This window comes from Halichoerus grypus, chromosome 4, assembly GCF_964656455.1.
Source record: "Halichoerus grypus chromosome 4, mHalGry1.hap1.1, whole genome shotgun sequence".
Taxonomy (NCBI): Eukaryota; Metazoa; Chordata; class Mammalia; order Carnivora; family Phocidae; genus Halichoerus; species Halichoerus grypus.
In genome coordinates, this window is record NC_135715.1 from 94,218,188 (window position 1) to 94,245,667 (window position 27,480).

At 50.0% G+C, this 27,480-nt stretch overlaps 1 protein-coding gene across 1 annotated transcript in view; it reads right to left on the minus strand.

Moving 5' to 3' along the window:
• Positions 1 to 960: 960 nt before the first annotated feature.
• STEAP3 (STEAP3 metalloreductase) overlaps positions 961 to 27,480 on the minus strand; it is a 42,092-nt gene continuing 15,572 nt past the window's right edge. Inside the window, exons 2-5 of the mRNA XM_078070678.1 lie at positions 17,684 to 18,183; positions 15,517 to 16,044; positions 8,738 to 8,902; positions 961 to 1,383 (exon numbers count right to left, since the gene is read on the minus strand). Of these exons, the coding sequence (XP_077926804.1) occupies positions 1,102 to 1,383; positions 8,738 to 8,902; positions 15,517 to 16,044; positions 17,684 to 18,175 (1,467 nt within the window). The 5' untranslated portion in view covers positions 18,176 to 18,183 and the 3' untranslated portion in view covers positions 961 to 1,101. The remainder of the gene's footprint in view (positions 1,384 to 8,737; positions 8,903 to 15,516; positions 16,045 to 17,683; positions 18,184 to 27,480) is intronic.

Consider the following 27,480-nt stretch of genomic DNA (forward strand, 5'->3'; position numbering starts at 1 on the left):
CGGAGGACATACTGATGAGGTCCCCAGTGTTTTTCCACGGGACGGATTCAGTGGAGACAATCAGTCCTTCCATGCGCTGCGTGGGGCCCCGGAAAGCCTTAGCTGGGATGCTGAGCGCTGTCTGCCTTGTTTTCCCCTCCCCCTCGAGCTGACTTTTAGAGGGCCTGCTCTAGGTCTTCCTAAGAGATATCCACACTAATGATCTGAAAGGTGAGAAGGCACAGTGGTTTAAAGAACGGTCATCACCAACTTAAAGGAGGGAAAGAAATTACACTTGTTCTCAAGATGGTTCATTAGTAGCTCCTGCATGGAGGTGACTTCACACTCCCATAAGAGATCAATGTGCCGCCGCTGTGGTGACTTCGGACTTTCAGGGGAAAAAAAAATCTCCCCAGCTCAGGGAGGACTGGGGAGATCAGCTTGGGCCCCGATCCCCTGCCCCCTTGACCTGGCAAAGGACCCCTCGACAATTGGCTCCCAGGGTACAGACAGCAGGCTCACCCCCCAGGGGCCCTGGCTCCCGCCTGACCTCCTGCTGCTGCTGAAGTTGAATGAGGGAGGAGGCCTCCCCCTGCTCTGCTTGCTTGCTGGAGACTCTTTAGCCCGGTGCTCTGAATCCGGCTCCAGGCTGCGCTCTTATCTGCCCCCTTAGAGCCCCGGCTCTGCAAAAGCCTCGGGAAAGCAGCAAAAAGGGAGTGGGGACACAAATGGATCGAATCCACCAAGGTACAAGCCTCTCACTGCCTTTTCTGTGCAAAGAGTGTGTGTCCGTCCCTGCAGAGATCCCAATAGGGTGAGGTGCTGTTCTCCTAATGTCTGGCACTGGCTTTTAAATCTACAAGTTGAAATCTCAGGGACTCAACTTTTTAGCTAAGTAAGTATAAATGCAAATCCCGTTATATATATGAAATCTATATGAACATATATGTCACACCCGCGCGTGTGCCATTCTGAATATTACCGCATACATGTGGGTCCCAGGAATTCAGACCTCGAACCACCACTTGGTGCACAATTTCACCGGACCGCAGAAAAGCAGCCCTGACATGCCCAGGGCACTGTCCTGCCCGTGTCTGGTTTCTGGGATCAGAGGCAGGCACCTCACACGTGGCTCGTCTTCTGGGCCAGGGTGTGGTCCATTGGCAGAGTAAACTTGACGCCACCATCCTTCTCCCAGCCCCTCCGGATTCTGGAGAGCCTGCGGCTGAAGCAGGGGAGCAGGAACAGGCCTTTGGCCAGGATCACAACACAGGGCACGAGCAGTGTGAGCGTGAACGTGGGAGGCAGGTAGAACTTGTAATGGCTGTCTTCGAAGGCACGGGTCCAGCCATAGGTGAGTGTGTGCAGGGTGCTCAGCACCAGGGCCACAAAGCCCAGGGTCGACTGCAGGAGAAAGGAAGAATGGAGTTAGGGCCAGGGTGGTGACACGGGGTGATTCCACCAAGGGCTCTTCTGCCTGCCTGGCCGAGGGGGAGAAAGGAGGACTGCTCTGGTAGTCGAGACTCTGGGTTCCAATCCCAGCCCTGTCCAAATGCTCTGAGCCTCAGTTTCCCCAACAGAAAAATGAGAATAATGCCTCTACCCTGTAGGTGTGTAAGGATCGACTAAATCATGAGGATCTGGTAAATGATGCTGCTTTTCCTCAAACTGTGTTATTCGTACCTCTGGTGGCTGCTAGAGGACTTTAGATGGAACGAAGTTCAACGACGTTTAAAAACATTTTACTAGTTTTGTGCATAGTTTAATGTATAGTAGAGTAACAGGTGTCTGACAGCATATCCAAGCCATAATTTCACCAATAATATTTGGCCTAAGATGAGGCCAGATAAAAAAGTGAATTGGTTTGAAGTTGATTTAAACATGGACACAAAGTAACAAACGTACTTGGCGTGTGGATTTGGCATCAGTAGTGAGGGCAGCTCCGAGGCCTGTAGGCCGGGTGACCTGACACCATCTGTGAAGCCCTCGGCTTTCGAGCATCACGTAGATGCTCTTGGTAGGGGCTGGTCCCTCCCCTCCCACCCACACCCTGACTCATCAACACCTCAGATGGAAACCCCGCCAGGTTCCTCTCTTGCCTAGAAGGGAGTCGGTACTGCATGGAGACCGAGACAGTCACAAACCCAAACGGAAGCAGTTTAGGCCATCCTGCAGGGAAGGTGAGCGTCCCAGCCCTTGAGCCACAGGTGGGCTTCTGTGCCACCTCCAGCCAAGAGCAGCTCTTCATCACCCCAAGGGCTATACAATCCTGACTTTCCATGGGAGCCGGGGCATGGAAATGGCTGGGAAGTGCTGATCTGTAGCTCTAGCCTTGGAATCTTGGGCAGTTTCTTGTGGACGACAAATGAGGCATTCCAGAGTCTACTGGAACAACACTGTGACTCTGGGCAAGCCGCTAACTGAGCCTCAGTGACAAGTAAGTGGTCCCCAAAGCTAAAGTTGGAGATGTGGGGGAAGCGCTATCTGGATGGGCATTCTGCAGCCGCCAGAGGAGCCAGGGATGATGGAGAGCTTGGGGCAGCAAGGGGCAGGGCTTTGCGGAAGGCACAGAGGAGAAGCACTGGGTGGTTCTGACTGCATTCCGTAAGCACCAAGGAACCACTGAGAGATACTGGGGCAGGAGAGCCCTGTGTTATTACATAAGGAATGAAAATAGCAGTGACTCATCAAGCCATGAACACATACGCATTTTCTCCAAGGCGACACTGGAAGGGCTTAATTGAAATGTGGCATTATGACGGTACCTCGGGGTACTCTTTATAGGTTGGCTTGGAGCTTTCCACAGAGAAGCTACAATTGGGCCTCCTGGATTTCCTTCCAGCCCCACTTGTCAGCATTGATCCAGGGGGCTTGGTTGAGAGACACTGTCTTGCTTGCACTCCCCTCAGGCACGGTTCTAAGTGGGTCTGATTCTGCTACCATGCCTCATTCTCGCTCCTCTCTATTGTGGGGGACGCCTTGCTTATGCCAGGATGGTCAACCTCAGTACGCGGAAGAACATTGTTCGGGAGAATTGCTTGCAATACTTTTATGAAAAAAACAAAACATTTTCTAATGGCTCTACACTATATGTTCATAGATAGGTTCCCAAGTACAGCATTTTTGACCCCTAAAAAATACTAGTTGCCAAAAGATCCCCAGTTTCTAGTCTTCCTAGCCATCTCTGTGTTTTCTTGGCTTTTAATAACTTTGAAGATGTTTTTATCCCATCTTTCACAATTTCCTGGCTCTGCACAGCCTGTCGGGAAGAGCCATGGGGTGGCTCTGTGCTTCTACCCACAGGTATGTCATATTAAAATGGTCATCCCCCAAAATGGAAGGCTCCCTGACTGTGAGTCACAACCAGCTCCTCGTCACTTCTAGATGTATCTATCAAGAATTCCAAATCTCCTCGAAACTTCTGAACCACACCCACTTTGTCTAAAAGTTCTGATCTATCGATATTGAAGACTGGGGTTAAGAAGGTCTCCAGCACTGAGGAACTATTTGGGATTAATATCCAGACTATATAGAGAACTCCCAAACTCAACGACAGAAAACCAAACACCTCAATTCAAAAATAGGCAAAGTACTTGAATAGAAATTTCTCCAAACAAGAGCTACGAAATGGCCAATAAGCACACGAAGAGATGCTCAACATCACTCATCATCAGGGAAATGCAGGTCTAAACCACAATGAATTGTCGCCTCACACCCATGAGGATGGCTACAGTCAAAAACCCAGAAAACAAGTGTTGAGAGGATGTGGAGAAATTGGAAGCCTTGAACACTGTGGGTAGGGGCAGCTGCTGTGGAAGGTGGGGGGGCGGTTCCCTGAATAAATTAAAAATACAATTACCACACACTCCAGTGCTCCCACTTCTGACCTATACCCCAAAGGAATGGAAAGCAGGGTCCTGAAGAGATATGTGGACACCCCATATTCGCAGTTGCCAAAACATGGAGGCAGCCCAGGTGCCCACCAGCAGAAGAATGGACAAGCAAAACGGGATATTTCTAAACAGTGGAATATTATTCAGCCTTAAAGAGGAAGGCAGTTCTGACATCTGGTGTGACATGAATGGACCTTGAGGACATGATGCTCCGTGAAGTCAGCTGGGCATGAAAAAGACAAATACTGTAGGATTGTCTTATATGAGGTGGTAAAGTCATAGAGACAGAGTGGAATGGCGGTCGCCAGGGGCTGGGGAAGGGGACCGTGGGGAGTTAGTGATTCATGGGGCCAGAGTGTCAGTGTTGCAAGACGGAAAAGAGCTCTGGAGATGGATGGTGGGGATGGTTGCCCCCAGTGGGGATGTACTTAATATCACTGAACTGTTCACTTAATGGTTAAGAGAGTAAATTTTGTGTTACGTTATTTTACTACAATAAAAAAAATTGAGGGGGAAGGAAAGGTCCCTAGCACTGACCATCAGAAATAAATCTTGAACAAGCTGGACAACTGCCCTGACATTCCCAGCCAGCTGCCTGGCCCCAAACCGTGGCTCCCCTTACTCACGTGGATTTACTGGGCTTTGCTCAGATGGCTGGGAAGTGCCTTTTACCCCTGAGTCTGAGACTGTGGTTTTCACATCCGGCTCCATGGTAAAACAATGGGGAGCTTGGGAAAAATATGAATGCCCAAGCCCGGCCCGGAAATGCACATGAGATTGGTTTAGGGTGGGGCTCAGGCATCATTAGCTTTTAGAAATTCAGTGATGATGCTAATGTGCAGTAAGGACTAAGAACAACTAATTTAGGGGACTCTCATCACCCAAGCCTTTCCAGCATCAGGATGAGAGGCCTCTGTGTGTCCCTTTGCCCAGGCTATTTGATTAGCATGGACCTGATCCTATGTGTGCCTTCCACAAAGATCCACTGAAGCCTCGTGGGGCTTCCCCAGATGCTGAAGCAATGAGAACCCACCCAGGCCAAGGGACCTAGCCCTGGTGGCCCCCCGGGGAGGCCTCAGCATTTCCCTTAGTGACATGTCCTGGAGCTCCAGTGTTTGACCCACGTGGGCCGCCATCCCCAGCCCCTAATTTGGAGTGACGGATTGTGCTAGACAATGTGGACGTGCACTGAGAGGGCACTGAGATGCTGCTCCCATTCCTGCATCCCCATCCTTTTGCTATCCAAAATTCCATGGTAACAGATGGCAGGAAGCCCCAGCCTCAGGCTAATGGTTTAGAGAGAGGGCTGACAGCCAAAGATCAGCCAGTAACAAAGGGCCTTTGGACTTTGCAAGCCCAATGGGATACCTGGATGGTTCCAGTGAGTTTGTTTTCCTCACCCTCTCTCTCCTTGGCAACAATCTGAAACAACAGTCAGCCCACACCGCCCCCCCACTGCAACAGCCCCCCCCTCCCCGGCACTCCCCAAGCTAAGGCCGTTTATATTGTGTGTAAGCTTGTTAGCAAAAAAGAAACAGCCAGGTTGTCGGTGGCTCCTGCTCTTGGTCTTTACTGTGGCGTAGAGGGGCTGTGGACAATCGTTCACGGAGCTGGGGTCAGAGCTGGCCTCTGTCATTATTTCAGGCAGGTGGCTAGAGTGGGCGAGGTCACAGGAAGTCCCTCTAACCCTGGGGCAGAACTGAGCTGCTAGCGGAGAACCCTAATGTCCCTGTGCAGGTGAGCGGCCCTGACCTGGCAATTCTGCAACCTAACAATGTTTAGCTGGCTAACTTCGAGCAGTGAGCACACCAAGACCAAACCAGAGCCATAAAGCCATAACCACAAAACCTCAAATTTAAACCTTTGAAAACAGCCTCAGGAACAAAAGGATAAACATAAACACAAGTCACCACTGTAGAGTCAACGCACTGTTTTGATGACTTTTAGCTCCATAAATCATCATAGAGCCAGGAGTCAGGCCAAGTCCATGGAGAGGCACGGCTCTCCACAGCCAGCTGCTCAGCCCTGGTGACCCCCGGTGGTCGTGCGCGGCAGCGGGAGGAGACGGGGTCCGGACACCGGCGGGCTTGGGACTGAAACCCAGAATCTGCTGGCTCCACAACCTGGGTCCGCCACCCCAATGGTTACCACACACGTGCACCTGTCACCCAAGGAGCTCACGAAAACAGACTGCTTGGACATCTGAGTCCGTAGGTCAGGGGTGGTTCTGGGTATCTGTAATTCTCCAAAAGAGCTCTGTGACTTCAAAATTGGAGACGGTGGCTCGCAGTAAGAACCACACTTTTCATTACTGTCCCGGACACAACCAGGTACACCACATATGTAAATATAACTATTGAATCAATATAATATTGAAAAAAAATCTATCCTTAGAACATGCAAGGCCCTCTGATATTTTTGTAACATTTTGTCCTATTTCATTTTTAAAAAGCTGGTTGTGGGGCGCCTGGGTGGCTCAGTCATTAAGCATCTGCCTTCGGCTCAGGTCATGATCCCAGAGTCCTGGGTTCGAGCCCCGCATCGGGCTCCCTGCTCCGCGGGAAGCCTGCTTCTCCCTCTCCCACTCCCCCTGCTTGTGTTCCCTCTCTCGCTGTCTCTGTCAAATAAATAAATAAAATCTTTAACAAAAAACAAAAAGAAAAGAAAAGAAAAGAAAATCAACATTAAAAAAAAAAAAAGCTGGTTGTGATCCACCGAATTCATTTCACGACCCACCAGTGAGTACTGACCGCGGTTTGCAAACCCAGCCTTGGACCATTCTGACACCCAGGGTGGGAGTCTCTTGGCCTCTCGTGAACTCAGAAATGGGTGGTTGGTAGCTTAGTCAGGGGTAATGGAAATGTGGCCACATACCCTAAGAATAATAGCAAAATACTTTCTACTTTCTTCCACATGTCGTTTTTCTCACGGGGGCTCATGACACTTCTGCAGGCATTAACTCCATCTTACAGGTAAGGCGAGGTTCGGGTGGGGTTCGTCACCTGCCCAAGATTCTAGAGCTGGGACAGGGGGACGCAGAGCTGGACCCCAGGCTCTGGGCGCTGACTTCCTCCTCCCTATATTAGCACTCTCGGGAGACAGAGCATTTGTTCTCGTGGACAGACTATGGGCGTTTGACTTCCCCAAGTAAAACCCTGCCTTTCTTACCCATCTCCCAGCCTTGCAACCCCCCACTGTTCTTGCAGTGGCCGAGGGACTTCCATATTTACATTTCAACTCTTCAGTATGTAAAGTCGAGCACGGCTCCTGAGGTTCCAGTCCGCTTTCCCTAACAAAATCAAATCCTCTGGCTTTCTCCGGCAGCCAGAACCGGGCTTGTAATCTACAGCTGCTTAACGGAGCAACTTTTCGGTGAGGGGAGCGACCTGCAGTCTGTTTTAATTGTGGATAAACCAGGCACCGCAGGATACTCCAGGCAGGAACAGGAAAATCCGAGATTTGGGTGTGCGACACATGGGGATTAGCAGCAGATAAATAAAATTCTGTTTTCCCCCTCTGCTGCTGGCATGTGTCAGCCCTGAGCATTCCTCCGGAGACCTTCCGAGATGAGCAGAGCCAGTGAGATTCAGAAACAGACAGACTTCAAACAAACAAACAAACCCAAAACAACCACAACTGTGTTTTGTTCTAGGTATGTTAGCGTCCCCAGTCGGGGACAATTAATTTGGATTACATAAGAGCATTGCACGGTCAGTGTCCCTCTGTGAATCCTGCACTGTGTCCTCACCACACAGAGAAGAGATGTGACAGATTTTTGTTGATCCTGGGGGTGGATATGAGCGCTGTTCTCTGCCCCGATCCAAGATCAATGGCAGAATCCAGTATTAGTCAGCACCTATCCACGGAGGGGATGAGTTAATCCGCCAACACTTGGGGGCTGACCGCGTACTTTGTACAGAGAACAGTGGGGATGCCAAAGCAGTGTAAAAACTGTCCCTGTCTCAGTCGGCCTTGTAACTGAAATGTGGCTGTGCCTGTCTTGTTCCCTCTCCTATCGGAGGCCTAACACAATGCCTGGCATGCAGTAAGTGCTCAATAAACACTTGCCGAGTGAATACCTGCATAAAGGCCCTGTGCTATTGGCAGCATTTCCTAAGCGGTGTTTGGTGGAGTGCAGTTGCCATACTCTGAAAACCAGAAACAAGACAAAAAACTAAACCCCAAAAAGTGGGGGGAGGGAGGGTGTTCATGCTCAAATAAGTCTGGTTAACAGGGTTGGTTTGTTGTAGATGTTACTAGAATCTTTGATGTGCCAAAGTGCATTGTGAATGTCTTAGGGAAGGCAAATCTTTTCTCAAATTTATTTGACTACAGATCTCCTTTTCTCTGATGTCTCATAGGAATGGTGTCCTTCGGGACATGCTGTGTTTTAGCCCCTATAAACCGGTGATCCTAATGCTCACCTCCTCTTTGGCCCTGTATGAATCAAGGGGCTAAAGGGGACCAGAGAGCCGGGTGAGAGGAGGTTGCTGAGTGGTCGGCGAGGCTCACTCACTGGCTCACTAACTGCCAGCTAGACCAGTGAGATATGCAATGACTGCACAAAATCATGCAATTTTGTTTGGGAAGCTCAAGAACTGTAGGAACGGAGAATGTTTAGTCCAAGGTTCACTGTTCTGTTGTCTAATTTTTTCACATGTCTACATCTGGCTTCCCCAGATGATGAGCTTGTCCTGCAGCCCCTTTATCAGGAGACTTGGGGGGAGCCCTCAAGGCTCGGGAAGGCGCCAGCATCTGATGGAGCGGTCGTGTCGCACGGATTATGAAAGTCAAGCTGGTTCATGGAGTGTCGGGGCCAACGCCACGTGAGCTGAGGCTCACCAGCACAGGCAGAGCTACTTTACCTGAACAAAGCTGAACTCCCTCCAGTTGAGCGAGTTTGCAATGGAGGGCAGTGACGTGACAGCCAGCAGGGACAGCGTGCCAAGGGCCAGCACTCCCAGGGAGAGGTAGATCTCCATCCGCCAGACTTCCTCCTCGATCCACAGGTGACTCTTGTTGGCCAGGACCTGACGTGGGGGGAGGAAAAACCATGAGCACAGTGGCAGAGGTTGGTGTGCCAGGGTGTGGGCGACAGGGTAGCTTAGGGCCGGAGAAACACTGTGATGACTAACACTCCCACCACGTCCCACATGGGCCTGGTCCCGTTCTAGGTGTTTTTCAGGCATCAGCTCCTCTAATCCTCAACAACCCCATGAGGTAGGGTGCACTATGATCCCCATTTTACAGATGAGGGAAACGAGGCACGAGGATCAAGTCATTTTCCCAAGGTCATGCACAGGGCAGTAGAGGGCAGAGCTGGGATTGGAACCCAGGCAGTCTGGGTCTTGGCTTTCTCAAATCTTCCTGGGGCCAGTCAACCAGCCCAATAAGCCATGCAGACCACCGCCTTCCACTCAGGGCACACAAAGATGCACAGAGACACTAGACCCCTCCACATTTCCTGACTCAAAGCCACCAGCTCCCGACTTCCCACTCGGTTCCCCATTTCCGCCTGAGGAGTATAGCTTTGGCTTAACCGTTGCCAGGCTACAGAGACTGACATCTATCACCATCACCAAGTCGTGCGCACTTGTGGAGCACCTGCTGTGTGCTGTGCCCTGGGCTGCAGGGAGCCAGGGTGCCTGCCCTCCCAGAGCTCTGGGATCCCCCACTGAGCTAGAGGTAGACACAAATCAGGGAGCCCCTGCGGGCCCGGAGATTTCTACCCCCCCGCCTCCCCACTCCCAGCCCGGCCGGCACTCCCTCATACGGCGCACACACTCGAGGAAGCTTTTATTAAGGTCTTTCCATTGGAACCGTCATTTGCCAACCAGACCAGATAGCAGAGTTCCTGGAAGTCAAGGTGTTCTCTGAGAAACCCCATGAAATGCTGGTCCTTTCATTCTAGCAGCAGATCAAGGAACAGTATTTTCTATTAGGGAATGTGACTCTGCCTTAGCAGGCAGGTCCCTGCTTTGCAAAACAGAATGACTCATACAAGTTTGTGAGAAACTCTTTCAGCAGGAAAAAAACAAAACAAAACAAAACAAAAAAGCCAGGCCCAGTTACCAGATACAATATTAAAAATGAGTCTGGTGGGCCGAGCAAAATGGTTGAAAAGCTGATGAGACGAAGCTTAAAGAAACTGAGAAAATGCCATCCCCCGAGTGCTTTTCCTGCAATTGAGAAACACGATGGCCTCGGTTCTATTTTAGGGCAGGCTGGCTCACATTGGTGTCCTTAAGCCACAAAAGGACCAGGAGTCTGGGGACTCGGGTTCTCATCCTGACCACAAGTCGTATGTGACTGTGGGCAACCCTGGCTCTGGGCCTCGGCTGCGGGCTGGGAGAGGTGATGTCTACAATCCCATAACTGGGCCTGTGTACCAAGCATGCCGGAAGGCTCTGACCGACACTGCCCTGAAGAGGGCGGCGAGGTCTCCTGCCTAACTCGGCTCCGAGTCTTACTCACCCCTTCGAGGTGTTGACAACTGTCACTAAGTAAGTCATCTCATTGCAAATTGTTTGTTCTTCAGATAGACTTCATTAGTCATTCCTCTCTGCGTTTCGGTAAGATCAGGCGGTTAATGTCACAAGTCAGAGTCTGGATGATTACACACACATACCACACTTGCTTGCAAAATGTCTTGTTTTTTTCCTCTAATAATTTCCACTCTGCAATGACTCTGGGAAGCGGTGGGGTGAGGTGGGCAGCGGAGCAGTGGGTGCTGAGGAACCTGATTGAGGATCTGCAGCCCGGCTGCCTTCAATAGCCTGTGGGATTCTCATCAACCGGCTGGGCCACTGTGCTGGACTCAGGGCTCCCCAGTGCCCAGTGTCACCCACGGCTACCTGGAATGTCGATTCAACAGCTCTTCATTCCCCTGGTAATTCTCCCACATTCACAGCTCATCCAGTTGGTCACCTTGAGAATGACAAGGATAGTGCTCGCCGACAGGAGATGGAATAGTGGTGTTCATGTGTCGGATTTCCTTTCCCTGTGGGTTGCAGGCCACAGCCTGAAGAACCCAGGGGCAGGAGGACCAGTGAGGCTGTGGCATGAGCCCCTCTCCTTGTCCCAAGGGTGGTCAGAGGGTGGGAAGAGGGTGGTGCTGACCCCCAGGCAAACCCAGAGAAGGGGGATACAGGACATAAAAGAGGCAGCCTTTGGTAATGGGACAGCGGCTTCAGTCCCAAGGCCAGGCTCCATGCCGATGCTGCCACTAGGGGGCAGTCACAAGACCCTGGGCAGTGCCTTCCCTGGCTAATCGCACCCGGGCCTCTTTCTGGCTGTGTTATCACAGGGAAAAAAAGATGATGTTTGTGCAATGAGTTGCATATGACTGGCACGCAGTAGGTGATTGGTACAATAAATGGCTGGTGCTGTTTTTAACGGCAGCTAGGAAGTTAGACTAGTTCTTGCCCTAAGCCCTCCATGTTCTCCTCCTAAGAGATGCTTTGTACTGGCTTCATGGTGGCCAGTTTAACAGCCGCTCCATGAACATGTGCTGGGAATCTCTCAGGAGCCATGGACCTCAAGGGGTGGAAGGCCCAGTCATGGAACCGAATGGGGGCAGAAGACAGACAAGTGCTGCACAATAAACATCACAGAAGCATGGACAAAATACAACAGATTAGAGGTGGATATGGAGAATGGGCAAGACAGGCAGGAGGAGCTGAATGGAGACAGGGTTTTACAAGAGAAATACAGGGGCACCTGGGTGGCTCAGTTGGTTAAGCATCTGCCTTCGGCTCAGGTCATGATCCCAGGGTCCTGGAACCGAGACCCATGCTGGGCTCCCTGCTTAGCGGGGAGTCTGCTTCTCTCTTTCCCCCACTTGTGCTCTCTCTCTCTCAAGTAAATAAATAAAAATCTTTAAAAACAAAATAAAAGAGAAATACAAGTTTGTCAGACGGTCAAGGTGTCCCAGGGCGGAAGTGAGTGTGTCGGGGAGGAGGAGGGGTTAGAAGGATGGGGAGGGGGGAGGCTAACACAGGGCAGGGCAGCCCAGCAGTGGTGAATCGCCTGAACCTGGAGGTGTTGGAGGAGAGGCTAGATAGTCTGTGAGAAACTCTTCCCTCGTTCATTCCGGGAGAAACGAGCTGTGGCCACTCAGAGGACAACACGGGACCCGAGTGTCACAGAAGCAGTGGTGGGGGGGGAGCATAGCTGTCCTGTGAGGGGTCTCTCATTACCCTGAGGACGGTGGGGGACCACTGAGCTGCTTTTCAGCAGGGACATGGTAAGATGCAAATTTTAGACTCTCCAACAATGCCTAGCTGAGGATGGGAGCAAGGGAAAGGAGAAAACAGTGTGTGGGTTAAACATTTTCTTTGATCTTGTTTTTTTTTTTTTTAAGAATTTTTTATTTATTCATTCAAGACACAGAGATACAGACAGACAGAGAGAACATGAGCAGGGGGAGAAGCAGAAGGAGGGAGAGAAGCAGGCTCCCTGCTCAGCAGGGAGCCCGATGCGGGGCTCGATCCCAGGACCCTGGGACCATGACCTGAGCCGAAGGCAGATGCTTAACAACTGAACCACCCAGGCGCCGATCTTTGATCTTGTTTTTGATCTTTGATTTTGATCTTGAAATGCATTTCTAGGGGGCCGCACAAGCAAACCAGAAAGCGCTGTACAAATATTAGGTATTGTAGGTGATACTACTGTCAATAAACGGTCTCAGAGACTCTCTCTGTAGCTGAGATGCCGCTGTTTCCAAATCTGCAGACTCAGGGGATTGAAGGGAACCGTGGAGAGTTTCCGGTGCCCGGGCTAACCTGCTCCCTTTCCCCTAAGGCCCAGCAGGGCAGCCAGGATGGTGAGGATGGCCTGAGGGCAGGCTGGAAAAGTCACACGTCAGGCAGGAGCCTGAAGTTAGGGGCTGAATGCAGAACAGCTTCTCAGCGGTCCAGTCTCAGGGCCCGAGGGCGGGGGTGACCCACAGACTATCTAGCCTCTCCTCCAACACCTCCAGGTTCAGGCGATTCACCACTGCTGGGCTGCCCTGCCCTGTGTTAGCCTCCCCCCTCCCCATCCTTCTAACCCCTCCTCCTCCCCGACACACTCACTTCCGCCCTGGCTTCAGCCCTGGCTCTACCCTCCAGAACTCTACAGGACAAGTGAAAGCCCCTTTGCATGACAGGCCTTCACTGTCTCCAAGTGATCCTGTCCTGTGGGAGGGATGGTTGCCTGGCAACCTCCATCGGTGGGGCGGGGCGGGGGGGGGGGGATGTGCGGGCTGCAGCCCTATGGGGCTTTGGAACTCCGGGAAAATTACCTCGCACTCGCCCTTCTGTGCTCTGGTATTTGCATCGTGGCAAAACTGGGTTAACAATATCAAGCAGAGCATTGGCAGGGTAGAGAATTTAGAGAATGGCAATCAGAGGGTGGATGGGGGAAGGGAGGGCACAGGGGTCTGCCTTGTGCTCTAGGGGGGAGGAGGCATTACCTTCTTCACTGCCCACTGCCTGAAACACCTGCCACCCAGATCTGCCACCTCCTGGGCAGCAAACATTGTGCCAGTCCCCGAGAAGCCACACAGAGCCTCCTGCTGAGCGGGCTGGCTCATTTTAGAAAATATCATCAAAGAGCATCACAGACATTAGCAGTGGGAGAGGCCTCACTCTGTATTAGGGCCTTCAGGACAAAACAGGGGCTGTGACTTGCTGAAGGTCAAGGTCTTTGTTCTAATCAGTGATGCTGGAGGACAAGAGTTTAGGGCTCTGGCCTTCAGGAGTCGGCGCCACCCCCACTCCCACCCCAGCATCAGCTACAGGAAGAGACGAGACGGTCTTATTCCATTCTGGGGCCCCAGGGTCTGGCAGAGTCGGCGCTCAGGGAATGAACGAGGGAATGACCTGAGTTCTGGGATCATTTACTCAACTGTTAATTTGGACTTAGTTTCCCCATAGAAAGCAATAAGGATATGAGCATGGATCTGGAGTCAAATGGCTGGATCTGAATCCCAGCTCAGCCACTTACTGGCTGCATGACTTTGATCAAGTGACTTACCCTCTCTGTGCTTCCGTTTGCTCATCTGTAAAATCAGGGTAGCCTAGCACATGCCTTAGAGGAATGAGGGTTAAATGAATTCCCAGGGAGTACGTGAAGCACTTAGGATGGCACCTGGAACGCAGCACGTTCTTTTTCAGGGTTTGTGCCTATTATTTTTCCCTTCTTCTCATTTCCAGTGGGCGTCTTGCTTCTCTGCCTGAAGTCTGGGGTTCTTCCTTTCTCTGAGGAAAGCCTAAGCCCACAGACACAATGATGCCAGGTGTCCGTGGGTAGGAAAGGATGAGGGCACTTGAGAAACTACCAGCAGGGGAGCAGGAACCCCAAGAGTGAATGGGGGCTGAGGCCCATGGTTCTCTGGAAGCGGCCCAGGCTTGCCTTCAGTTTCCCGCTCTGGGAGGCAGCCGGGCTTCTGAGGGGATGGCTGCATGGTGGGCACAGCTGGGGAGATCCCTGCCTCCCAAGCAAGAACAGGAACTGCGGGGGCCACCTGGGCTGGAATGAGGGTCTCACTGGCACCTGGGCCAAACTCTAGTGGGTGACTAGTGTCCTGCATGCAGCGGGAAGGCCCCATGTGCCTGGCTGGGGACTGGAGGTAGGATTAGCACGTGGGGCAGTGTTGCCTGGGACTCAGAATCAGGCCCCGTGAGCTTTGTAAACCAGGCCTAACTGGTTGCTACCTGGCCTGGCCCGTAAGGCCCTCCATTCTCCAGGAATCCTGTGGCAAAAGAGCACCACACAGGTTTCCTAAACGAATGAATCATTAATGCCTCCCCCCAAACCCCACCAAAACAGCTTGCTTCTGTGGCCTTCCGCACCTCAGCTGATGGCAACTGCCTCCGTCCAGATGCTCAGGCCAAAAACCCGGAGTCATCCTTGACCACCCCGCATACCCCCTATTTCAAAATTCTGTGTACTAGGGCTTCAAAATATGCCTTCAATGCTTTCCGGCCCTCTGCTGTTCCCACCTCACTCCAGGCCCCTGTGGCCTCTCATCTGGGTTCCTGCGCAGCCCCCCACCCCCACCGCCCCAGCCATGGGTCTCTCCGCATGTGCCTTTGACCCCTACTTCCTGTTCTCCCTGCAGCAGCGAGAGTGAGCCAGCTAAAACGTCAGGCAGAGAATCTCCCCTCCTCAAAACCCTTCACCGGCTCCCTGTTTCACTCAGAGCCTAAGGCCAAAGCCCTTCCCCTGCCTTCAGGGTTTCCCTGGTCTGGCTTCAACTACTTAGGCCTGGCCCACCACCCCTTGCTGGGCTCCTGGAGGCTCCCACCTGAGAGCTTCTGTTCTTGTCGCTCCCTGGGCTGGCTGGAACTGGCCGCTCTCACCTCCTTCCACCTCTGCTCACCCGTCACCGCCTCGCAAGGCCTCCCCTGACCTGCTTCAAGACTGTGCTCCACCACACTCCCCTTGGCTTTTCTCTTTAGCACTCCTCCTGCAGAGCCTCGAAAACTCGCAGCTGTCTTGCGTCCGTCTCCCGCCCCCAGCCTTGGGCTGCGTCCACCAGCCCTGGCATTGCCCCGCCGGGCTCACGGGTCCTCAGCACGTTGGGCGGCGGCCGGCGCAGCGCCCCTGCGGGGCCAGAAGCGGCCGAGGGCGGCTGGTGGGCTGCGCGCGCCGGTCGTACCTGTTTGATGGCGAGGTTGACCACCTCGTAGCGGTTCACGCGGCTCAGGGGCAGGCAGAAGCTGTAGAGCGCGTGCAGCGCGGCGCAGAAGAAGCTGAGCAGGCCTATCTGCTTGCGGTGCTGCAGCCAGTGGTCCAGCCAGTCGGGGAAGCGGCGGTACTTGGTGCCGCGGCGCAGCTGCAGGGCGGCCGCCAGCACGCCGGGCAGGTACACCAGGGACAGCAGCACGTAGGCCACGCACGGCAGCGTCGTGTTGACCACGGACACCGGCAGCTTGTAGAACTTGCTCTTGCCGTCCCGCACGTAGGGCTGCAGGACGTCCCGGACGAAGTTGTAGACGTAGAAGAAGATGAAGAGCCCCAGGGCCAGGAGGGCGGGCACCTTCCAGCCCGGGAGGAGGCGCAGGGGCATGGCCTCCACCTCCCGGGCCGATACCAGGGCCCCCATGTCCACGGGCATGAAGCCCATGGCCTGCACCATCTCCGAGACGGCCCGCTTGGCATCCGGGTGGTCACTGCAGATGGGCACCTGTGGGGAGGAAGGAGGGCGGATCAGATGGGGTCACAGGCCACAGGGGCGGGCAGGGCCCCAGAGGGTGTCTCGGCCAAACTCCTCACCAAGCGGCCAAAGAAGCTGAGGCCAGGGAGCCACAGCGTGGACGGTGGCTCTGACTCCCAGACCAGGGTCTTCCCCCAACTCCCCCGGCCCCCTATAGCCACCCAGCCCCTGGTTCAGCACACCCATGATGCAAAGGGAGGACCCAGGGCTCACCCGACAGTGAGCGTTTTGTCCAGTTCATTGCCATCAGCAACCACAAGCAACATGCCGCCTGGGGGGCCCCCAGGAGCCCCTGGAGTAGGTGCTTTGAGAACGGTGGCCTGCTCTGGGGGTTGCTCAGTAATTGGGCTTTGCATATGGCCCAGAACATGCAGCTGTGGATGCAGCTCCATCCCTCAGTCCCCTTTGATGGTGTCCCCTTCGATGGTGTCCCTCAGGACCCCATGCCCCTCAGCCAACACACAAGCCAGCCCCAGCCTCATAGCCCACGGCTTCCCACCACGAGCTCTAGGCAGTGTCCTCGGATCTCTGAACACTGTGGCCTTGCTCACACTGCTATGGTTAGTCTGGTCCACCGACGCTGGCTCAGCACCTACTATGCGCTAGGCTTTACACACGCAGTCCCTCAGCCTTACCACAAGCCTGCAGGTTGGTACGGCCCCATTTTGCAGGTGAGGAAACTGAGGTCCAGGAGCATCATTTCTCACCTCTGTACCTTTGCAGGTTGTCCCTGCAAACTGGGATGTCCTCCCCGCTCCCTGTCACCAGGAAGTGGGACCAGGCCAAAGCTGACCTTGAAGTCTTCCCTAGCCAACCGCTAGCTCTGTTTCCTTCTAGGCCCTGCCACCCAGCCTTCACGCCCTATTCCTTGCCTGTCCACATATGGGAGTCCTACAGCGCAGGCCACACGTAGGGCCTTCCAGGCAAGACCGCTGTGCGCTCTTCCACAGCCTGGCACGGAGCTGAGCAGGTGAGGCATCTGGGCTGGACAATTGGTGGAAGTTCTCACACATATAGAGCCTGACATCCTTCCTCCAGGCAAATGCAGGTGGCCCCTCGGCATTAAAAACCACCTTGTCGTCATAGGAGCCCCTCCTGCCAAGAACTGTATGCAGCTCTGGCCATTTCCTGGAGCCATTTTCCACCCCCAGAAAAAAACCCACTATTGACTATTCTAGGAAACCAACTTAGTTCTTGGAAGTTCTTGGAATCCAAGCACTGAAGTTTGGGACCTGCCTGTTTCCTTGGGACCTGGCACATAAATGTGTTGCTTTCCTCTTTCTAAGTCCATTCTCAAAGCAGAGTCTCTCCTCTTCTTGACTCCAGATAGTAAAAAGAAAGCCTCTTCCTCCTTGCCCCCTTGGAAATTGAGTTACCACAGAAGAAAGAACATGGATTTCAGATTCATATGAACTGGGTTCACATCCCAGCTCTCCAGCTGTGGGAGCTGGTATAAGTAAGTTCATTAACGTCTCTGAGCCTCAGTTTCCTGCTCTGTAAAATGGAACTCTGCAGTGATGTGAGATGAGGCTGGCACACTGAGGACCCGCAACAAAAATTAGCCATTTATATTTATTGTTTTGATGGCTGGTATGCCCCCAGCACCTACCTGCCTGTTCCCATCTCTCGGGCCGGACTGTAGGGTCCAGGCGGAGATGACATTGAAGGCCTTGACCACCGTGCAGGTGGGGAAGAGGGAAGCCAGGTACTCAGCATTGGACTCCCGGTGCCGGAGGTGCTCCTGCTCTGTGGGGTTGCTCACGTCCACGAGGATCTTGCCAGCCAGCTGGTCGCTGAGGCCACACAGTGAGGAGTAGTGCTCCCGGAACATGGCCACAAAGATGACGTCAGGGGAGTCCACTGCCTCCGCCTGGAAAGTCACTTGTGCCGCTGAGGGGAACAGCCCGGCCGTGCGTTTGGGGTTGCGGCTCCCCACCACCACGCTAAAGCCAGAGCCCACCAGGCGTGTGACCAGGGAGCGGGCAAAGTCCCCGCTGCCCAGGATGCCCACTTTGGGGCCTTCACTGGGGGTCTCGGCAAGGCTCCCATCACTGTCCACCAGGCGGCGGCTGATCAGTGGCTTGTCCATCTCTCCTGACATTTGGGTGGCTGGAAGGAAAGCAGGAACTTGATCAGTGGAGAGCTCCCAGACTGTCCTTCATACCACCTTCCTCCTTCTTGTCCACTGTAACCACATGGTGGTCAAACATTCACCCAACAGAGCTCCATGGGTGTTAGCAGGTGCCAGCATAGGGGGATGGGCTGAGCGAGACCTAGCGCCTTCCCAAGGACAGTACAAAGTCAGGAAGATGGGGAAGGACCTCTGCCTTCCACCCTCTGTCCTGAATTATTTCCTTGGCATAAATGTGCAAATTTGCAAGAGTGCTGAGAAAGAAGTATATAGAACTTCTATGATGAGGGCACCTGGGTGGCTCAGTCGGTTAAGCATCTGCCTTTGGCTCGGGTCATGATCCCAAGGTCCTGGGATTGAGCCTTGCGTAGGGCTCCCTGCTCAGCAGGGAGTCTGCTTCTCCCTCTATCCCTCCCCTCTGCTCGTGATTGCTCTCTTTCAAATAAATAAATAAAATCTTAAAAAAAAAAAAAGAATGCTTAAAAAAAAACAAAACACCAACTTCCATGATGAGTGCTATGCGGTGCCATACTTCTTTTCAAAGGAGTATGTGAGAGATGGAGGGATAGTGTTACTGTCTAGGAGTGACCCCGACCTCACCACTGCTGGGTGTTATCTGATTACCAGGAAGGGTGACATGTCCCTGTGCTTGTGTACATTTTGCATTTTGGGAAGGGACCTCTGTGCTCTTCCTTGAGTAGATGATGAGCAGCTTGAAGGAGGGACCTCATCTTATTTGACTTTGGGTCTCACCATTTGTCCCAGGGCCTGGTACAGAGCTGGTGTTCAATGTCTGCTGAGTGAACAAATGAACACTGACATCTGCTCTCTGAGGGTAGGACTGGAGTGGAACGTGACAGTGAGTGGGACCCTGAGATTGCGTGGGTGCCCTGGGATCTCCTTTACTGAGCCTGACATATGAGTGGCCATGGTGGAAAATCTGGGCTTGGGCCAGGAATTCATAGTAAACTTGGGTGGGAAAAATTCTGCTGGCCTTGGCACCAGCTTCAAACTGAAATTTGCCATTTCCTTTGAGCATGAACGTGAGCAGCAGACCACAATAGTACTGGTAGTCAGTGCTGACCATATCCCAAGTTTAATTGTGAAAGAGTTCTTCAAATACTATTTAAACTTATCACTCACTTAAAATTATGGCAGACAGGATAAATATATAATAAATTTATAAAGCAAATATTAACAGATGTGAAGAGAGAAATAGATGGCAACACAATAATAATAGGGGACTTCACTACCCCGCTCTCGACAATGGATGGATCATCCAGACAGAAAATCAGCACAGAAACGTTGGACTTGAACTATACTTGAGACCAAACAAACCTAACAGACATATACAGAACATCCCATCCAACAGCAGCAGAATACATGTTCTCCTCATGCATCCACAGAACATTGTCCAGGACAGATCACACATTAAGTCATAAAAGAAGTCCTACAAATTTAAGAAGACTGAAATCATAGGGGGTATCTTTTCTGACCACAATGGTATATTACTAGAAAACGGAAAAATTCACAAATATGTGGAAATTAAGTAATACATTCTTTTTTTTTCTTTTCAAAATTTTATTTAAGTTCTAGTGAGTCATCATACAGTGCAATACTGGTGTCAGGAGTAGAATTCAGTGATTCATCACTTACATGCACCCAGTGCTCATCATAATAAGTGACTTCCTTAATGCCCATCACCCATCTAGCCTATCCCCCACCCACCTCCCTCCATCACCCTTCAGTTTGTTCTCTATCTTTAAGAGTCTCTTACGGTTTGTTTCCCTCTCTCCATTTCTGCCCTCCCCCCGTGTGTTCATCTGTTTTGTTTCTTCAATTCCACATATGAGTGAAATCATATGGTATTTGTCTTTCACTGACTGACTTATTTTGCTTAGCATAATACACTCTGGCTCCTAAAACAGACACATAGATCAATGGGAACAGAATAGAAAACCCAGAAATGGACCCACAACTTTACGGTCAACTAATCTTCGACAAAGCAGGAAAGAATATCCAATGGAAAAAAGACAGTCTCTTCACCAAATGGCATTGGGATAACTGGACAACAACATGCGGAAGAATGAAACTGGACCACTCTCTTACATCATACACAAAAATGAACTCAACATGGATGAAAGACCTAAATGTGAGACAGGAATCCATCAAAATCCTAGAGGAGAACACAGGCAGCAACATCTCTGATCTCAGCCAGAGCAACTTATTAGACATGTCACCAGAAGCAAGGGAAACAAAAGCAAAAATGAACTATTGGGACTTCATCAAGATAAAACCTTCTGCACAGCAAAGGAAACAATCAATAAAACTAAAAGGCAACCGTGGAACGGGAGAAGATATTTGCAAATGACATATCTGATAGAGGGTTAGTACCCAAAATCTATAAAGAACTTATCAAACTCAACACCCAAAAAAGTAATACACTCTTGGAGAACCGATGAGCCAAAGAAGAAATCAAAAGGGAAATCCAAAAAATCTTGAAACAAATGAAAATGGAAACTCAACATACCAAAACTTATGGGATGCAGCAAAAGCAGCTCTAAGAGGGATGTTTGTAGCTTAATGTGTACCTTACAAAAAAGGAAAAATCTCAAACAACCTACCTTTACACCTCAAGGAGCTAGAAAAAGAACAATTCCAAAGTTCTAGCAGAAGGAAGGAAATAACAAAGATCAGAGTAGAAATAATGAAATAGAGGCTAGAAAAACAATAGAAAAGATCAATGAAACTAAAACCTGGTTTTTTGAAAAGATAAACAAAATTGACAAAACTTTAGCTAGACTAAGAAAAAATAGACTCCAAATAAAAAATGAAAGGTACATTACAACTGATACAACAGAAATACCAAAGGTCATAAGAGATTATTATGAACAATTATATGGCAACAAACTGGACAACCCAGAGGAAATGGATAAATTCCTAAAAACCTATAATCTACCAAGACTGAATCATGAAGAAATAGAAAATCTGAACAAGCCAATAATGAGTAAGGTGACTGAATCAGTAATAAGAAATCTTCCACCAAGCATTTCAAGAAGATTTAATGCTAGCCCTTCTCCAACTGTTCCAAAAAAGCAAAGAGGAAGGATCACTTTCAGCCTCATTTTATAAGGTTAGTGTTACCCTGATACCAAAGCCAGATAAGGACACTACAAGAAAAGAAAATTATAAGCCAATACCCTTGATGAACACAGATGAAAAAATCTTCGACAAACTACTAGGAAACTAAATTCAACAGCACATTAAAAGGATCCTATAGCATGATCAAGTGGGATTCATCCCTGGGACATAAAGATGGTTCAACATATGCAAACCAGTAAATAAATGTGATGCACATCAACAGAATGAGGGATAAAAATCATGTGATCATATCAACACATGGAAAAAAAAGCATTTGGCAAAATTAAACATCCTTTCATGATAAAAACTCAATACTGGTATTGAAGGAGTACACCTCCACATAATAAAGATCATATATGGCAAGCCCACACCTAACATCATACTCAATGGTAAGAAGCTGAAAGCTTTTCCTTTTAGATCAGGAACAAGACGAGGATGCCCTTCTTGCCACTTCTATTCAACATAGTACAAGAAGTCTTAGCCAGAGCTGTTAGGCAAGAGAAAAAAGAAAAGGCATCTACATTGGAAAGGAAGAAGTAAAATTTGTCTCTGTTTGCAGATGACATGATCTTACATATAGAAAACTCTAAAAACCCCACCAAAAAACCCTGTTAAAACTAAGAAACTAATTCAGTAAAGTTGCAGGATACAAAATCAACATAGAAAAATCAATTGTGTTTCTAAGTACTAACAATGAACTATCCAAAAAAGAAATTAAGAAGATAATCCCATTTACAATACCATCGAAAAGAATAAAATACTTAAAAATAAATTTAACCAAAAAGGTGAAATATCTGTATACTAAGAACTATGAAACACTGATGAAAGAAATTCAAGACACAAATAAATAGAAACGTATCCCATGTTCATGGATTGAAAGAATTAATGTTGTTAAAATGTCCATAGAACCCAAAGTGATCTATAGATTTAAGGCAATCTCTATCAAAATTCCGATGGCATTTTTCACAGATATAGAGAGAACATTCCTAAGATTTGTATGAAACTGCAGAAGACCCCAAATAGCTAAAGCAATCTTGAGCAAGAAGAACAAAACCGGAGGCATCACTTCCTGATTTCAAATTATATTAGAGTTATAATAATCAAAACAGCATAGTACTGGCATAAAAACAGACACATAAATCAATGGAATGAAATAGAGTCCAGAAAGAAACCCATGCATATAAAGGCAACTAATCTTCAACAGAGGTGCCAAGAATACTCAACGGCGAAAGGACAGTCTCTTCAATAAATGGTGCTGAGAAAACTGGATGTACTCATGCAAAAGAATGAAATTGGACCTTTACCTTACACCATACACAAAAACCAACCCAAAATTGATTAAGGACTTACTCAAAAGGGATGTAAAACCTGAAACTGTAGAACTCCCAGAAGAAAACATGGGAAAAAGCTCCTTGTCATGGGTCTAGGCAATGATTTTTTTGTTTGTTTTTTGATTTGACACCAAAAGCACAGGCAACAAAGTAAAGACAAATAAGTGGGACTACATCAAACTAAAAAGCTTTGGCACAGCAAATGAAACAATAAACAAAATGAAAAGGCCACCTATGGAATAGGACAAAATATTAGCAAACCATCTATCTAAAAAAGGATTGATTTCCAAAATATGTAAGGAACCTATACAACTCAATAGTAAATAAAACAAGACAACCCCCCCAAATAAATAATTCCATTAAAAAATGGGCAAAGGACCTGAGTAGATATTTTTCCAAAGACAACATACAAATGGCCAATAAGTATATGAAAAGATATTTAACATCACTAGTCATTAGAGAAATGTAAATCTAAACCACAATGATATATCTCCTCAAACCTGTTAGGATGACTATTATCAAAAAGACCAAAAAGTCAAAAGATAGTAAGTGTTGGAGAGGATGTGGAGAAAAGAGAACCATTGTGCACTGTTGGTGGGAATATAAATTGGTGCAGCTATTATAGAAAACAGCATGGAGGCTCCTCAGAATACTAGAAATAGAAATATGACATGATCCAGCAATCCATCTTCTGAGTATGTATTCAAAGAAAATAGAATCACTATCTCAGGGACACCTGAGTGGCTCAGTTGGTTAGGCATCTGCCTTTGGTTCAGGTCATGATCCTAGGGTCCTGGGATCGAGTCCCGCATCAGGATCCTTGCTCAATGGGGAGCCTGCTTCTCCCTCTGCCTGCCACTCCTCCTGGTTGTGCTCTCTCTCTCTCTTTCTTTCTCTCTCTGACAAATAAAGTCTTTAAGAAAAAAAAAAGAATCACTATCTCAAAGAGATATATATGTACCCCATGTTCACTACATCATCACTCACAGTAGACAAGATATGGAAACAATGGGAGAGTCCACTGGTGATGAATGGACAAAGGAAATGTGGTATATACAGACAATGGAATATTATTCAACCTCCAAAAAAGAAGGAAATCCTGACATTTGTGTCAACATGGATGAACCTGGAGGACATTATGTTATGTGAAATAAGCCAACACAGAACAACAAATAATGCATGATCTCACTTGTGTATCAAAACATCACATTGTACACCTTAAATATATATAGTTTTGTTAATCATACCTCAGTAAGGGTGAGGGAAAATTTAAAAAAATAAAACTATAGTAAATATTAGACCAGCCACTAGATGTTATTTAATGTATTCAAAAGAACCATGCCTATTACTATGACACATTCAAAACATATTTTGGGAACTATGTTTCACCATAATTGGTCTCCTTTGTAACCCTATGTCATTTTGTGCATGTAGGAGCATTCTTCTTCTTTTTTCCAACTAACATCTTCTTTCTTGATATTAGAAGTGTTTATTATTATTACTGTCATTATTATTATTAGTTTCAGGGGTAGAATTTAGTGATTCATCAGTTGCATATAACACCCAAAGCTCTTTGCATCACATGCCCTCCTTAATGCCCATCACCCAGTTACCCCATCCCCCCACCCCACTCCCCTCCAGCAACCCTCAGTTTGTTTCCTAGAGTTAAGAGTCTGTTATGGTTTGCCTCCCTCTCTGTTTTCATCTTATTTTTCCTTCCCTTCTCCTATGTTCATCTGTTGTTTCTTAAATTCCATATATGAGTGAAATCATATGGTATTTGTCTTTCTCTGACTAATTTCACTTAACATAATACCCTCTAGCTCCATCCACCTCCTTGCAAATAGCAAGATTTCATTCTTTTTTGATGGCTGAGTACTATTCCATTGTATATATATATATCACTATCACATCTTCTTTATCCATTCATCTGTGGCTGGACATCTGGGCTCTTTCCATAGTTTGGCTATTGTGAATATCGTTGCTATAAACATCGGGGTGCACGTACCCCTTCGGATCACTGTTTGTATCCTTTGGATAAATACCTAGTAGTGCAATTGTTGGATCATAGGGTAGCTCTATTTTTACCTTTTTTTTTTTTTTTAAGATTTTATTTATTTGACAGAGAGAGAGACAACGAGAGAGGGAACACAAGCAGGGGGAGTGGGAGAGGGAGAAGCAGGCTCCCCATGGAGCAGAGAGCCCGATGCGGGGCTCCATCCCAGGACCCTGGCATCATGGCCTGAGCCGAAGGCAGACGCTTAACGACTGAGCCACCCAGGCGCCCCTCTATTTTTACCTTTTTGAGGAACCTCCATACTGTTTTCCAGAGTGGCTGTACCAGTCTGCATTCCCACCAACAGGGTAAGAGCATTATTCTGACAGAAGTCAGAGGCCTCACCAGCCTATGGGTCCATGGGAGTCCTCGGCAGAGAAGGGGTAAGAAGCATTGCCACTCTGAGTGCAGCAGCTCAGAGAGGTTAAGGAACTTGCTCCAGGCAGCAAAGAAGATAATGGGGAAAGGAGAACAGGACGCAGGTCTACTAGCCTTTGCAGTGAGCTTCACCAAGAGTCTTATTGCCCAGACAGAGGACCTGTCCAGAGATGCCCCAGCGAGTGGCAGAGCTGGAGCCCTGTGGCTGAGAAGAGGGGGTCAGGGTCGAAGGGAATGCGCTGACTGTCCATTCCAAGAGTCAGGGGACATGCGTTGTGGCCAGGACCCCCACCCTGCTCCCGTGGGACTCCACTGTACGCTCTGATGGGGACAGTCCCTCCCTGCAAAATGGGAGAGCGTTTTCTGTCTGGTTCTGGGGACAAGGATATTTTTTCTGAACGGTGATGAGCTAGCCTTTGCAGCTGCAAGCGGGGCTCCTGATGATCCCTCGAGTGCAGACTTGGGAGTCGTGTGTCACCATGGAAGGCCAACCTCGGCACCCAACTCTGCCTGGGTTCTAATTCTGACTCTGCCACTCACTAGCTGTGACTGTGGGCCTGTCAGTGCCTCGGTCTCCCCAGCGATCCAAGGGAGACAATCACAGCACCTTCCTTAAGGCAAGGTTGTGGCAATAAATAAGTCAATATAAATAAAGCACCTAAAACCTAAAAGCCCTAAGATTAGAGAGTGACTGATCCTGGCTCAGCACTCGGTGGGTGTCGGTCGGTAATTGTAAGATCCTGGAGCCAGCACTGTACCAGTAGCAGGGACAAGGCAAAGGAAGGATGCAGAAGCCCCTGCCAACCCCTCTTTAGCCCTGGGAGAGTGGGGAGAGTCAATGACAGGGGTTCTGCCGGTGGACTCGGGCTCCCAGGCCCGTGTGGGGGATTTGGGCCGAGGTGAATATAAACCCCTCCACGGGGCCTCCAGCATTCCCTGTGGTCAGTCAAGGCTGAGACAGATGCACTGGGGCCTTCCCCTGTCCCTGCATCAGCCGCCTGAAGACACCAGCCCTGGGGTGAGGCTTGCCTTTATGGGGAGCGGGAGTGACGACCCTGAAGCCCCCAGATCATCTTCTCCACGTCTGCTAGCAATTCAGAGGGTCCCAAGTCGGTCCCTACCGGCCAGAAGCGTCTCCTCTGCTCTCTCCTCCCAACGCTGGAGTAACTACCATGTGCTGAACAGTCTGAAGAGAATAAAGATGAGGAAGATGTGGCCCCCACTCTCGGATGGTTTACAATTGTGTGTGTGCGCATGTGTGGTGGGGGACGCGTTCGATAAGACGCATCCAGTCATGACTAGACACAGAGCGACAGGGGATGGACACCACTTCCCAAGGGGAAGCCAGCTTCATGGCACGTGTGGCATCGGCTGGCTCTTGAAGAATCCCCCGTGGTTTACAACCTCACAGCAAACTGAACCAAAGTTGGTGACACCCAGACTTTGAATCTTGTCCACGTTGAACCCCAGACTGAGCATCCCAAGGTGGAGGTGGGGAGGACTTATGTGGGGCTGGCTCCCGAGGTTCTTTGCTCAGAACCTGACTCGGTATTGCTTCCTTCGGGGGGCCAGGGTGGAGGGAGCTGCAGAATAGGGAAGCCTCGGGCAGGGGCTGGGGGAACCTGGGGCTGGTGACCTGGCGGTGGGACATCGGAGTGTCGCTGAGCCTCTCTGGGTGGCTTCTCTGACCGAGCCGCTGCACCGAATCACCTGCGAGCCCCTCCCAGTGTATTAATGGTCCCACACTTAGGGGCCTGCTTTCAGTCGTAGGCCGCATGGAAACTAAACACAAAACATCCCTAAGTGCTTCCTGCCACCAAGACTGGGTCCTCAGGACAGGAAAATGCCTGGTTGTAATGCTGCCTTGTGAGGCCTCCCACCCCAGGGGCAGCTCCCACCTCTACAAGTTCTGATGCAGGGACAGAGCCATCGGCAGGCCGGCTGTGGCGCTGGGGTCAAATCAGGGCGCTGCGTCACTAGGGGGGATCCCTTTGTGCCTCAGTCCCCCTCCTTTAAAATGGGGGCACTACTTGTACTTTCCTCCAAGGGTTGCTCTGAGGATGAAATGAGTTAATGGGTGCAAGAGCTCAGAGCCGAGTTTTCTGACGGATGCGTGCGCTTGCGTGTATACGTGCGTGTACGTGTACGTGTGTATGTACCGTTCGCTGAGGGGCTTCACGGGCCGCGGTTGCCTCCCCAAATTCTGCCCTCCCAGTGCCCAGCACAGGGTCTGCTGCCGGCGTGAAGGCCAGAGAAGGGAGAGCAGGTAGTACAAGTCCCAGAGGCCTGGGGCGGGCGGGGGCGGGGGGGGGGGTTGGGGGGGATGGGCAGAGGAGCGCCTGTCGCCTGTCCACGTGGCCCTAAGATTA